Source organism: Trichoplax adhaerens, genomic scaffold (assembly GCF_000150275.1).
Source record: "Trichoplax adhaerens TRIADscaffold_2 genomic scaffold, whole genome shotgun sequence".
NCBI classification, from domain to species: Eukaryota; Metazoa; Placozoa; class Uniplacotomia; order Trichoplacea; family Trichoplacidae; genus Trichoplax; species Trichoplax adhaerens.
In genome coordinates, this window is record NW_002060944.1 from 8761393 (window position 1) to 8776879 (window position 15487).

The 15487-nt window shown below is 33.8% G+C and overlaps 1 protein-coding gene across 1 annotated transcript; it reads right to left on the reverse strand.

Moving 5' to 3' along the window:
* Positions 1–2472: 2472 nt before the first annotated feature.
* TRIADDRAFT_21345 (uncharacterized protein) lies at positions 2473–11439 on the reverse strand (the record flags this gene model as incomplete). The annotated part of the gene is made up of 6 exons (XM_002110139.1): positions 2473–2876; positions 2910–3260; positions 3467–3535; positions 7661–7969; positions 9824–9880; positions 11112–11439. Coding segments are annotated over 6 exons (1518 nt in total), but the record flags the coding sequence as incomplete, so codon positions are not given.
* Between the last annotated feature and the right edge of the window lie 4048 nt (positions 11440–15487).

Sequence of the window (15487 nt, forward strand, 5' to 3'; positions counted from 1 at the left end):
CTGTTCTGATACAAGTGGTAACAGCTGCCGTACTTAAATAACGAAAATCGAATGTAGAACATGCATCCAGGGAATAGCAACAATGTATCAAATTAAGCTTTGATCTTACGGATTAGTTTTAAAGAAAATCTTTTAATTTTACAGCTGTTATTTTGATGCTTTACCTCTAACACATTCATTCCCATTCCAATATCCTGAATCACACAAGCAAGTAAAGGTTACCACAGGCTGAAGTATGTCAATGCATGTCGCTCCATAACTTCCACAGGGCGAACTGAGACATGCGCTAACGTCTAATCATGCGAGAAAATTAGTTGTTTAAAATACTGAAACTTACAAAACGTGGAAGATATTAGTAAACTTATTCGTAGCAATTATTCTCAACAATCGATTTCCTAAATTGTATATTAAGATGTTGATACTCTGACATTATGATTGTTGAAATTTTGTCTAATGTAACTGCTGCCTTTGTATAGTTTTTTGTTCATAATGAGCAATCTAGTTTAAACGAAATGTGCATACATTGACTTATGTTTAATGTTCAAGTAAATTTGGTTATTTTGTTTCAATAGAAATTAACCTAATTACTGGTACAGTCCTTACAAGATGGGCTTAACTCGATATTATTTATTATACCACTTTTTGACTTTGAAATGTCCAAACTATTTTACTGATTACCGCAACTACAGATTTTATCCGTACTTGAAAATTATTTATTTATTATCCTATATAAATTAATTTTTGATGGTTAGCCATGATATTATGCTAGTAAATGCAAATAAATACACTTTTAATAATTGTTAATAAATACGAATTTACTTACCGGTGTGGCATATATAACTATTCAATTATTCGGTTGCATAAGAATAAAAGAGATTAGTATGATTTGCGAAAGAGAGGTAATTTTACTAAGTTTAATTAGAAATCCTAACGTTTCAATTTTTATTTGCATAGTATAATCAATTAAATTTAAAAAAACGAAGATCATTTACTTGGAAGGGAGCTGCGTATTACCATTAATGCTTGCATCTAGAGGTTGATCTATACATTTGAAGTCATATGGAGTCATTATAAAATAATTAAAATTTGTCGATTGAGCAATGTATCATACTGCTAGTATGTCGTCCGAAAATGTATTTTTTATCACAACTTACCGATACAGAATGCTTGAGCACTCATGGTGGCAGAACATTGCGATAGATCATTGGTAGTATTACTTTGTGGGCAATTAGCAAGATTAGGCTCGTTACCCAAGCAATCGATTTTTCCAATAATTGTTGGCATATTACTCGTGCCGCAACATTGGCTACGTAACTGCGTGTCAGCGAATCCAAGTTGACGACATGCTACTTGAGCATCTTGGAAATGCCAAAAGTTAGTACATATCTTACCCCAAACTTGGCCGTTATAAATTTCAACTTGGCCTTGATTATACGATGTAGAACTTGTTAAGCGGATTCCTATCACGGTAGAATCTAAGTATGGATAGGATATTAATCCTTTGTATTACATCAAAACCTCGCAATAGTTTTCTATTTATGCCTAACAGTATTAAATAGTCAAGCTTTCATAGTAATATGGCATGTGTTATAATGACGATGGTTGCACCCAGTAAGAATATATTAATTGAAGTCATAAATTTAATTTTAATTATTCACAATTATCAAAGTGTGATGCTTTACTTCAGGATAATATCTATGGAATTGGTAATGCCGTTGTAAGTAATATGTTTCATATATATGTGATCTATATTAATATACCACACCTTTATTTCTAAACTTTTGATTTGTCGAAATACTTACAAAATAGGCAATTATATCCGCTGTAACCGACTGGACATTCACATGTATAATATCCGAGAAACTCTTTGCAGACAGCTAGTCCTCCGGCCATGGATTGACAAGGATTACTGGCGCATTCATCAATGTCTGGTAAGATCCAATATAAACAAAACCTTGTAGGATTAATTTGTTTTATGCGCTTTACAATTACGGTATTAGAACGGTTAACGAAGTTGAATAAAATATATCAATTTGTTACTTTATTGACGACAAAATATACATATGCTCAAGTAAGGCAGTTTCGTGAAAGATAGCGCTAATAGGTTAGATTTGTAGAAGAACTAATTTATATGCACGTACATAGTGATGTTAATAAGAAATTAAATTTTCGTCATGTTATTTCTGAGACATTTTTTCGCATAGCACTTCTATAGTAGTAAAGTACAATCTTGTATAGTATACTGTATCATATTAACGTTTCTGGCTTTAGTTACCGATTTCACAATTTTTGCCAGTATATCCCTTATTGCACTGGCAGATATACTCGTGGTCTTGTGCAAGTGCTACGCAAGTACCTCGGTTATTACAGGTTCCATTTTTGATATCGCAATAATGACCTATGTTTGAAAATTGAATAAAATAAAGCGTTTGATATCTAAACGAGTAATCATTATAAGATAATCACATCGATTTAAATGGCTTTTGAATGCTCACTACTGCATCTAATGGTTGCATCCATGCTGTGTGTGCAAGTTGCGTTGACAGGTATATTTCGAAGGCAATCTAATGGCGAAGCTTCATCACCGTTACAGTTTAAGCTGTCAAAAAGGATTTTTCCATTACCACTACCATAGATAGTAGATGAATAGATAGTGGTTGCATTACCGAAACCAGCTGCTCTGCATATGACTGTTGCATCAACTAGATCAAGACCAATATTGCATACTGTGCCCCAAACGCCATTTTGGTAAATTTCCACAAAACCTATTCCAGCGAATTTGCTACTGCCATTTATTCGAATTGCCCCATTTGATACTGCTACAAATTGGCAATTATCACCATAGTATCCATTGGGACATTGACAATAGTAAGATTCTCCTTTTGAAGCAGTAAAGCATGTTGCATTACTAGGGCATAAATTTGCAGAGCACCAATTACCTTCGCATTCCACACCAGCTTCCTCATCACTGATGCAATTATGATATCCCCATCGTCTATGTTGACAATTGGATAGAAAACTTTCATTACCAACACATTTGACATCATCTAGCCAATATTTGGTTATGTTTGAATTATATCTTGAGCAGCAGTAGTACTTGCGGACTTTAGTAAATCCAAGCTGTCTGCATGCAACATCAGCTGCTTTCAGATCGAAATAGTCGTCGCAAACGGAGCCCCAGGTACCATTGTAAAAGATTGCTAAGTTTCCAGTATACTTGTTGGGTCCACCGATTAATTTTAGCGGCTTTCCATGAATTACTACAGTAATTTTATTAAACAATTAGCAGGGAATTTTTTACGCGGGAGCACTGCGTAGTGATAAACTAAAATAATTAACTAACTGCATGAAAGTTCAAGTCGTTATTTATATGCTTACGTTAAATTGCATTTACCTGTTTCGCAATGTTTACCGGTGTGTTCAGGTTCACAATTACATTGATAAGTTGTGGGTGATTTTGTAGTACATGTGCCTCTTGGACATGGAGATGAGTAACATGGATCATCTAGAATCGAAGGTTGTGGCGGAGTACAGACTCCGTCAATTAATTGTAGCATTAGCCTTAGTAATTAGTAATTAAGATTATATTAATTGTTAATAACATTTATTTATTGGGTATGGGATAATTGTAACATTATTAGTAGTCTAGTTATACTTGTTGTAGACTCTGTGCAGAGTAGTGTATTTACAGAAATGATAACTAATACTAATTTCTGTTGCTTTGTGCTGAGCCTTTGATTGTTAATTGGCTCTTAATTAGTTCATAACTCATTAGTGTTGTTTACGCCGTCTGCCATACTAAACCATATAGACAATCGGCTATACAAAAGCTGTATACTTTTAGAGTTGTTTACCTAAGCTGTGCACCGAGTGCAACCGGGCTAGGGTATATAAAGCCCAGCGCTCTCACTAGCAGTACAGTTGTCGATTGATCGTGTAGTTAGAGTAGTCTTGGATGGCAAGATTACCTTGGTTCAATAAACTATTTTAAAAGCCTGAGACTAGTCTACACTTAGCCCGTTAGGGCATACTTGGCTGTTATAGCCTTAGTATTCGTACAGCTTCAAAGGCCCAGGTTTCCTTGTCGTGGGCTGATCACGACAAAGGTGCATTGGAGTGATTAATTTGTAATTTTTTTTAAGGTAATAAATAAATCAATCTAAATCAACGCAACATACCGGCACATTGAATTCCGACCAGACTAAAGTAGTCGCAAGATGGAGAGATCTTTGTATTTAGTTTACAGTCTAAGATGGAAGTTTCATTTCCGGAGCATAGAATACCAGCTGTAAATGAAAATGTGATAGCATATACCGACGATAAGATGGCTTGAAATTACAACTAAGATAATCTAGCCGTAGTAGTAGATTTTACTTGACATCTAAATTAGTTCCGATGATGTTGTGATCTACATCTACTGTATAAATATTTTTGTGAAAGAATCTATTGCTACCATTTCCTTTCTAACAACGTTCAATTACTTCTCTATTCTCGAAACATCGCTCGTGTTCATTTTACAGCTAATAATTTCATGATAGAATGATTACTATATCTTTCATTATTACTACGCTATTGCTTTGAGATAGGAAATTGTTTTACTAATTCTAGCAAACAGAATAAATTTGATCGGATCCATAGAAGCGAGATATTACAGGTCATGAAATGTATAGCACAGGTAGTAAAAGTCATTCCTATTGATTCTAATATAGTATGTTAAGTAAATATACTATAAATTATGATCTTATGATGGCAATTTTATTATAAAAACGTTGGCGAAGTTTATCCCATCTTAAAACGTTAATAAATTGCTAATTCATAAAATAGCTAAATAAAAGAATATACTTGCATCTCTAACTTACAATAGAATATTTTTCCTGTGACATGACCATAGAAGCTCCTCTGGTAGCGATTTGCCATATAAGGATAATTTAGCTTCGAACAAATAAGCGAAGCAGCCGCGTTATTGAAGGTATTTTGATCACAGACACTGCCCCAAGTTCCATTGTGATATATTTGCAGCGTTCCTGCCATTACATTATTGCCTTGAGAAGATGTAAGCCTAACATCGCCTTCAGTCGCTCCTAAGTAAGCATAATGCTAGCTATTATTATACGCGTAAGTGCGCTCACGATACTTTATCGCAATGTTCTAATTATGATGCTAACTAGCGTATAATATATGGCTACTACGAATAATTTCAAGTTCTTTTACAGTTCTAACTAACTTTCTGTACAAAATCTTCCATGAAATCCTGGAGGACAATAGCAACTATATCCGTAAGGATGATCCAAACATGTGGCAGAATTACCACAAGGGTTATTATTGCATTCAATTTCTGTAATTTAAAAAGCAATGACATGTAATTATCGGTTATATTATAAACATTGAAGTCTATAGTGGCTTAGAAAATTTAATGTTTACAATGCAATATTATGAAATCTTCTTATCACAACGTTAATTAATCACGATCATCAGCACCTACTTATATAAGAACTAAGATTTGAGATCTACTGTAAAAATACTAAATTTATGCATCTACAACTTTTTAGCGGATATCAATCTAAAATTAATTGATATATTTACGAATAATGAATTGAGTAGTCTCTAAATAAAATATCTTTAGAGGTTATTTTCATGCCAAACTACTGTACTTCAAAAAAGCTTAGCAGGTTTTATTACAGTGAAGAAAGATAGTGTGATCACGATAGGATCTTATAATTACTTAAATAAAGTTTCATACTATTTTTTAGAAATATTTTCAAATGGATAGCAATCAACTCCCCAAATTTTATAATTGAAATTAATACACGTGACCAGCAATACTGCATAGTATATTGTTGTTCTGCAGCTATTTTTTTATTGGCTCATCCTAATATATCATAAATTTAAATAATTTATATTTAAAAAGAAGCTTACTTGATGAACAATCTTGGCCAGTGTAGCCAACGATGCAGACACAAGAATAAACGTTTATGTCGCCATTTACTAAAGTGCACTTTCCCCTTGAACTACAAGGGTTGTTTGAGCAAGCATCCGCTGTTATAAGAAATATAGAAGAAATTAGGATGTAAGCTGTATAATAAACTGTACTATCCAGTGAAGATTAGCAAATGGGAAATACAAGAGTAGTGCAGTGAAATGGACTTGTAATTTATTAATAATTAGATGACCAGTATGGCATAGCTAATATAGTCGGGATAATTTAGAATTACAGAGTACAGTTATTATATTGTATAAACTCCAGTATTATGTAAAAGTGATTATTCACGATTGATTTTATAGAATATAAAATTGGTATCGTAGAAATAGAGTTTATTTCAGGGCTATTAAAATTCTATTCTTATTTAATTCTGTAAATATTAGAAAATGCTGTAAGCTTTAGTAAGGTCACGTATCCTAGTAGATTCAGATTTTATTATAAATTAAGATATGATGATCTATTTAAAATATGATTAGGGTTGTAGAAGCATTTCTCATTGGATTTAGATTCGGCTTAACTGATACAAAGATTTCTTTACAAGGATAGTATAAAAGATACTGTTGCTTACAATACAATATAGTAAAATTTTTGGTAAAACCTTTACTTTCTATATTTGGATTATTGGTCGCTAATAATTACTAATAGGTGTAGAAAACATTACTGAATTTCAGATGTGAGACTGTGAATATTGGTAAGTACGGTAGTTTCAAATTCTTTTTAAGCTCTTCTTACAAATATATCAAATTACAAGCCGGAATATAAAATTAATATATGAGTGGAAATGTTATAAATCAAATTTGCTGTTTTAATAAGCTGCTGTATCTGTATACTTGCTTTATAAATGCGATTCATTATTTAATGAGGCAGTGTACCTGTACATTCGAGTCCGACAACGTCATTGGATCTGCACTTAATGTTATCAAATGATTTAATTTTACAATTTGCCAGTCTTGCTTCACTTCCATTGCAGGTTACACTGTTTAGCCAATAGCTTCCAAAATATCTCCCATCCCATCGTCTCTGTTTTAATCCCCAAAATCCTAATTGCCTACAGGCAACCTGGGCTTCTCTGTAGGTGAATTCATAATTGCATACAGCTCTCCATTTATTCTTGTGAAAAATTTCTAAGATGCGTGTTTTGCGTGAGTAATTCACCAAGCGTAAGGCCAAATCGCTTACTAACAATTAGCAGAAGATAATTAATAAGTGCCTGTAAGCATCTACCATCCAAATGTATAACAAATTTCTCTATAATATATTAGGATATTTATATATAAATATTTATTTACTTGTGCATAAAATTCTTCGTAACGTATATGTATGGTACCGGTAGATATTATCTACGTTAGAAGATGATACAAGGCATTCTATTATAACATACCAGATACACAATGTTTCCCGGTGTACGGTGATTTACATCGACAAATATAGTTTGTAGAGTCTGCCAAACAAGTTCCTCCATTTTGACAGGGAGATCGTTGGCATAGCTTTGCTAGAATTTTGTTGTACGAGTGCAATAATTAGAGTTATACAGATTTAGTAAATAGAAATACTCCAGAAGTGTATAGCAATGCTAATGTGATAACCTCATATATTAAAAAATTGAGGATGCTGTCATTCCTAACAATCATTAACTATAGTGTCATTTGTCACCGATCTCCTTAATTCTCCATTACTTACTGCTGCATAATATGCTGACATCATTGGCATGAGAACAATCAGATTTCTCAATATTAACCGGTTGGATATTGCAAATTCTAACATTCGGCTCATTGCCACTACAGTTAGTCGACAAAACGACAGTGTTACTGCCTTTACCAAAATATGCATCGGGCATAAACTTAGAAAATGTAAGATTTAATTGACGGCAGAGAACCATCCCATCGTTAACAGTTACTAATTTACTACATAATGTTCCCCATTGCTTGTTATGATAAATTTCTACTCGGCCTTCGGTAGTATTAGCGCCATTGAGAAGACGAATATCCCCTTGTATTGCCGGTCCTTCAAGTTTAGTAGGATCATAATCGAAACATATTAATCAAAGAAGTTCAGAATAATTCAAAATTTGATGAAACTTTTTGTCCATATTCTGGATCTAACCTATGTAGTTTTCACAAAGTATCCCAGAGTAAAATGGGGTGCATATGCATTTGTATCCATAAAACATATTTTTGCATGTTCCACCATTGCTGCACGTTATTTCAGAACAAGGATTTAGTACTACAATAGATAAAATGAAATTAAAAAGGCTTGATTTTAATTTTAAATTGATTATTTGTTAAAGTATACCTAGTCTAGTATTGTATTGATAGAATAAGAGATACAAGTTACCATTAGCCGGTATTAGAAATATACTATTATCCTTTCAGCTTTAACACAAACTTACATTGATTGCATATAATAGCAACATCATTGCTATGATCACAAACAGACTCAGCACTACTTGAATCATATTGGCAAGCAGTTAACGATGGTTCATAACCAGAGCAACGAACATTAACCATGCCTATCTTTCCAGTTGCTGAGCTATGATAGGAGCTGATGTAGTTAGCTTTGGCCCAGCCAAGTTGCTGACAAATAACGTTGGCAGCACCTTCGGAGAAATTTCTATGGCACACGGTTTGCCAGCTGCCTTGCAAAAAAATTTCAACGCGACCAAAAGACCCATCACTATCAGCTTCTGGAATGATATTAGCGTCACCATTTTTAGGTGGACCTGTAAAATTAGGTTATTCTCAGTACGGTGATTCTAATTTGAATTAAATAAGTTAAATTTAATAACTAGACTTTATTTACTTATTGATTTACCGTGATAATATCACGTATACAAACACTAGGACAATATCGTTTAATTCTAATTATGAAAGCTTGTAGTACTTTTTATCTTTATTGATGATATCATTAGTAAATCTGAAAATTAGCCGCTCAAAAATTACAGGTGCAATATTATTTTTATTGATTAATTATTAGTATTGATGTATTCGTAGGGAGTTTTTCAAACACTATTTAGTAAATAAAATGCACTATAGCTATCTTATTCGATTTATCGCGATGAAGAAGTTCACTAGTTAATATAATGTATCATTTTGTAAATATCGTCAGCGGAATTATGCTTACTTTAAAGTTAAATTATATTTCTTAAAATGCAGTCCCGTAAATATTCGTAATCACTAATTTTCGCCAATAACTACCGAATGATATTTCAATAGAAATAATTTTAAATTACAGTAAAAAAAATTTGTGGTTTGTGTTCAGTGAGAGATAAAGAAATAAGTGTAATGAACATGACTAATAACCGTAAAGCTTATTTAAATAAATTACTGAATTGACAGAGTAGCTGGAATGCGACATTTAAAGCATTTCTTAAAAGATTAAATTAATTAAAACTATAGCCTTACCGTGTTCACAACGAATTCCATAGTAATTATTGAGACACTGGCATTTGTAATAATTGAATAAATTGGTGCATAAGCCACCGTTCATGCAAGGTTCACTATCGCATGATGTTTTGTATTGACAGAGACGCCCATGATAGCCAGGATTACAATGACAAAATTGGGTATAGTAAGTTTTACCATCCACTTTGCTACTGTTATATCTGCATTGCCCATGAACACAGTTATTTGGCTTGCAAGGAGTGTCTGGAACGTACAAAAACGTATTTGTATTAGTTATTTCCAGATTAATATCAATAATTTTAGTGTAACTTACTAGAACAGGCAATGTTTGTGCGACGGTAGCAATTAATCCCATTTAAGCCGTATGTAAATCTGCATTGGGAAATTTTAGTTTCATTTCCAGTACATTTCATACTGTAGACCCAAACTTTATGTATGTTACTGCAACATTCTAATGAAAGAGATGTAACATAACCCAGTTGCCGGCAGATTACATTAGCTTCGGTAGTTGTTATTTTATCGTGGCAGAAGGCACCCCAGACTCCTTCGTGATAAACCAAGGGTGTTCCTTTCACAGTATGATTGATATTTGATGTTGCGAATAATGCTAAAGTTCCATCTGCCCTAGGAACTAATACAGGATGATTAAAATAACGAATAGCGTGAGTTTGTTATTATTTTAAATTCATAATAGGACTTGATAAAGCTGATGTTATGCGTAAAGGAGGACTGTGTAATGCAAGGATGGGTCGTAACTAACCAATAATGGCGATAACCTACACAAATGATTTGATAAAATACTGTATGCAATATAAATGTTGTTAAAAGTTAGGTATTATTATTAAGAATAAATAGATTTAAAAAAAATTATGCTATCCTATAATTCGCCTGAAAGAGCTTGTGATAACACTTTGTTTGATTTACGCAAATATTTTGAATGAAAATAGGTTTCCTAATATTCAGTATTGGATGACGAAGGACATTATTACGATGATAAAGATAGTAGGAAAATATCGTTACCGTAAGAAGAACTGATGTGAATTTAAGAAATTTATTTTACATTCTACGATAAGGGATATCTACCGATAGGAGTTTGGCACTTGCTTCCAGTATAACCAGCTTTACAGTAGCACGTTGATCTATAAAAGGCATTGGATTTACAGTATCGGTTTATTCTGCTACACAGATTTACGGCTGTATTTCCGCAATTGCTGCCACCTAAGGATGATGAATAGTGTAAGTCAATGAAAGAATAGAAATGAAAATTTTATTTTCTATTTATTAGCTATCATGTAGCACGAAATTTCTACCAATTGACAGTTAAGGAAGAATTACCATAGCAAGAAATATATAAATCTTGCGAATGATTTTGGCAATATTGTGGCACATTATACCAACCGCCGGTATTACATCCAGTAATTTTCCATTCCGTTCCTAAACATCTAACGTTATGTAACATGACGGGACCATAGCCGAAAAATGTTGTTCTTTGGCCTTGAGCGGAATAATATCCATAAAATCCTAGTAGTAGGCAGATTTTTTTGTAAGTTGTCGTGCTGAAACCAGAGCGGCAAAGTACTCCCCACGTGCCGTTATGGTACACTTGCACTATTCCTTTACGTTCACTAGTACCAGCTAGTCGTAGATCTCCGTTCTTTGCAGTATTACCTAAATTGCATAATAGGGATGAAATGGGAGCATTAACTATTAAATTCGTGTTATCAAAATACTATCTTGCTTCTTACCTGAACAAGATAGAGTTAAGTCAAAAGAATGTCCACATCTGTCACGTCCATGTACTGCCAGAACTCGGTACGCGCAATCTTTAACTGAATTTTCATTACCTTTACAATTAAGTTGATACGAGGCAGCATTTGAGGCACTTTGACCAAATACAGGTGTGGGAAATGCATTTGCGAAAGTGTAACCCAATTGTTTACAAATAACTCTCATATCATTTAGAGATGTTTTGCGAAGGCACACGGCGGCCCAGTTATTATGTAAATAAATTTCCACGCGCCCGCTTAATGGATTAGTGCCGTTGACCAGACGCACTGAACCAAGTATTGGACCTTGAAATTTAGAATGTTAAATTCTATTAGTAGTAAGCCTATTACGTTCTGGTCTAGTAAAAATATGTATTAGCATTAAACATTAACATTGAAGTTGTTTAATATCTTTGTTTACGGCAGGATTATGTGACTGTTGAAGGAATATTTGACTGCTTTGGCTTAGAGGGTGAGAGTTTTTGCCAAAATCGTTTGAATGATAATGTACTGCACTGTATATCGTAACTTTAATAACAAGTATTGTTTATAGCTCCTTTATTTACTGTCATGGTGAGCTGTTACAGTTTGAAAAAAAACCTACTCGATGAAAGTTGACAGTTTTTGCCCTTAAACTGGTTTGTACATTTGCAATAATATCCGTAAAATCTAGGTAAACATGTGCCACCGTTAGTACACGGATTTGAAGAGCACGGCTTTATTGCTAGAGAAATTGATAAATAGCAAATGCTTGTAATTAATCATAAAAGTTTTTTTTGAATAAACATTAACTGATCGTAGATCTACTTTTTCTAATTAAATTGAGAATTGATAAATACTTGAACAGTAGACTCCGGCAAAATTGTGGAAGCAATATGAACTTCTAGACGGATTACTTCCAGGACAATCGAATATAGATGACTCGTAACCTGTACATTTCATATTTATCATTCCAGATGATGTAGGTGGTATTCCAAACGCTGTACCTGTAGTAAAACTTGTAGCACCTGCAAAACCAGCTTGCTGGCACACTACATGAGCATCTAATAATGAAAAATAGGTAGAGCAGATAGGTCTCCACAGACCATTATAAAAATATTGAGGGCGTCCAACATTAATATCATTTGGTTTTCCTTCGACTATGACTAAGGTGCCGTTTAGTATTGGTCCTACAGTAAGTAAACGCATAAAGGTTACTGTAAGTTTTATTGGCAAACATTACAGTTCGTAATCGTAGAATGGCATATTAAATAACTTATAAAGTGTTGATTACAGCATGCATATATACATTTATAAGAGTATTTAAATTTCTATGAGTGTAAAAGCCTTCGCTTTACCCTTTTCGCATGTTTTTCCCAGATAGCTCGAGGTACATTTACACGAAAACGATATTGAATCCAAAAGCGAACAAATACCTCGATTTTGACACGGATTTGGGTTACAGAAATTCTTATACTGACAATAGTCGCCGTAAAAGCCCTCTATACATTGACATTGGATAGCAATCGCGCTAATCCCAGCGACAGAGGTTTGATTTAGAGAACAATTACCGTTATTAAGACATGGATTTGGCTGACAACTGGCATCTAACAATTCAATTAATGGAAAAATAAAGTTGAGCTGAATACGATTAAAATGCTACTTTAGCAATTGCATTATATAATTTTTAATCAGACTTACTGATACATTCAACTTTATAACGACTACAAATAGCAGCGTCCGTTTTATATCGATATAAGCAATCTGTTATCTTAGATTCATTGCCAAAGCAACGCATTGAGCTAACCCAAACTTTCAGTGACGGTATTCTACGGTCACAGCAATAAGATCTTCTATAACCAATAGTATAACCCAACTGCTTACAAGCAATTACAGCGATTCTTTCGCTATATTGGTAACAAACTGCTCCCCAAGCGCCATTATGAAAAATTTCGATTGCTCCTTTCGCCGTATTAATTTGAGAGGCTTTAGAAACATTATACCAATCATATACACGAATTGAACTTTCCAGAGGTTGAGTGACTGTCGAAAATAGTTAGATATTGTGGTTATTTTCGTTTTTTATGTATTTATAGCGCTTTACTAGATTATAATATATACGGATTCCAAGATAAAGTCATATATACTTAAGAAAGTAATTTCTGTGCAAAATGTAAGTTCTGTTTTAACCTATAAATAGCTTACTGATTGGAATTGTACAATTTTCGCCTGTGTAGCCATATCTACATACACATTGACCAGCAGAAGGCAATCCTTGCGAACGGCGACAAATTTTGTTTTCAACGGCACAAAGTGCACTCTTGTCCGCACTACAAGAAAGTGCAGCTGTATAGGAATGAATTTTTTGTTTTGAGTAATTATTGCATTAGTAATTAGGTTAATTAGCCAATCGATAATGGCGATATAAAGTTCATTAGACTAAGCTAATAATAGTAAAACCATATGACAGGTATAGCCACTCTTGTTGACAAATACACAGTAGACAATAATATTATACGACAGTATACCGGTATTACCTATTACTATGAATGTAGTAGAATGAGAATTATCACTTTTATACAATGTTACTATAAGTATATACCTAAACTGAAATTATATCTAATAATAACTGTCGTGTTGCTAAAAAAGTATTGGCTTTAAATTTTGATTTTGAGGAATTTACAGTTTTCGCCATTAGTTTGACACAAATCTCCAATCTAACCGTTTATATGCCTGTTACCGTCCAAGTACGAAATCCAGTCAATTCGCGAAATGCCTAGTCAATTCGCCTAGTCAGTTCGCGAAATGCCTAGTCAATTTGCGAAATGCCCAAATATATTTCTTTGCTGATTGTGTCAATTCGCTCGCGAAATTTGTAGCTTTTGAACAAATTTACGACATTCTAGCAGTATCTAGCTCATAACAATAACACATAGCACATAACAACGGGGAAAGGCCGGGTACTGCCGGGAATGAACAGTAACTTCGGTCAATCCCGGGATTGGCCGGTTATTCCCGGAAATTCCCGGCCTATCTCAGGAATGAAAAACATGCCCATTCCAGTATAATGTATTGAAAGTCAAACCACTATCGTCACGGAAAGGTCTGTAAACTTCCCTTACAATAGATTAATCTGTTGCGAGCTATTAAAGTCTATATACTTACGTCTACATCTGACAAAGATTAAGTCATCATTGGGACATTCAAGAGAATGGTTGCCGATATTGACGTAATTGCACATCAGAATTGATGATTCACGACCACTACATAGTATGTGATCTATTAAAGGACTGGTTTCTGCTGCTTTCGATTTATACTTGTGATACATGTTTACACCAAAGTAGCCTAATTGTCTACAAATGACATTAGAAACAAAGAGGTTGTAATAGTGTTGCAATTGCAGACAAATTCCTCCCCAAACACCATGGTAATAAACTTGAGCTAATCCGGAACCAGCTCTATCCGAGTCAATCAGGCGCACGTCTCCGTTTTGCTCAGGTCCTATAATAAATTTCGTACGCCTTTGCTTTTAGTATCTTGCGAAGTTTGCGATAGTAATCGATTGTAAGATATACGAAGGTTTCTGACTTCAATTTTGTTAGTTTCAGCTGTCGGAGTATCAGTACTTCGTGAGCTACTACACGACAGCCTAGATAACGCCCTACAGTAACTGCTATACTCAATATAAATTGGAATCTCTAATAATGAATATGTTTTCTACTGAAGTCTTAGTATAATTTTCGGAAATGGCGCCTATTTCCGCTCATGCCTGTTCATTGAAATATTTATCACAATTACGAAAAACTTACCCTATTGCAAAGTTAAGTGTAAACTACAGAGGTAGTAGTCTGGCGGAAGCTGTTATTCATTTCAGAATATCAAGCAACCAAGTAAAGTAAAACTAAGCAATTTATTTGTTAAGTACGTACTATACTATAGTGCAACAAACTGGCATAAAATAAGACTAATTGTACCCAATGTAGCCTAAATTGATTAGGTACTATACGGAACAATATGTTATACTAATACTACTTATACAACATTGTAGCCATTGAGCATCTTAACGTTAATAAGGAAGTGCGCTATTAATTGCAATGCACCATGCAAGCCTCAGCTAAAGCTTGTCGAATGATTATAGCAATAAAATATTGGAAAAAGTTTGAACGCACTTATTTGACATCGATTTCCTTGAAAAGGAAACAAGCACTGGCAAAAGAAACCATTTTCCTTAGCTTTACAGATTCCACGATTCATACATGGATTTCCATTACAAGGTGAATCTATTCGATATTGACAATCTATATTAGATATTTTATATGGGGTCTGAAATCTTGTATAAACGTTCATTATTCCAATTCTAT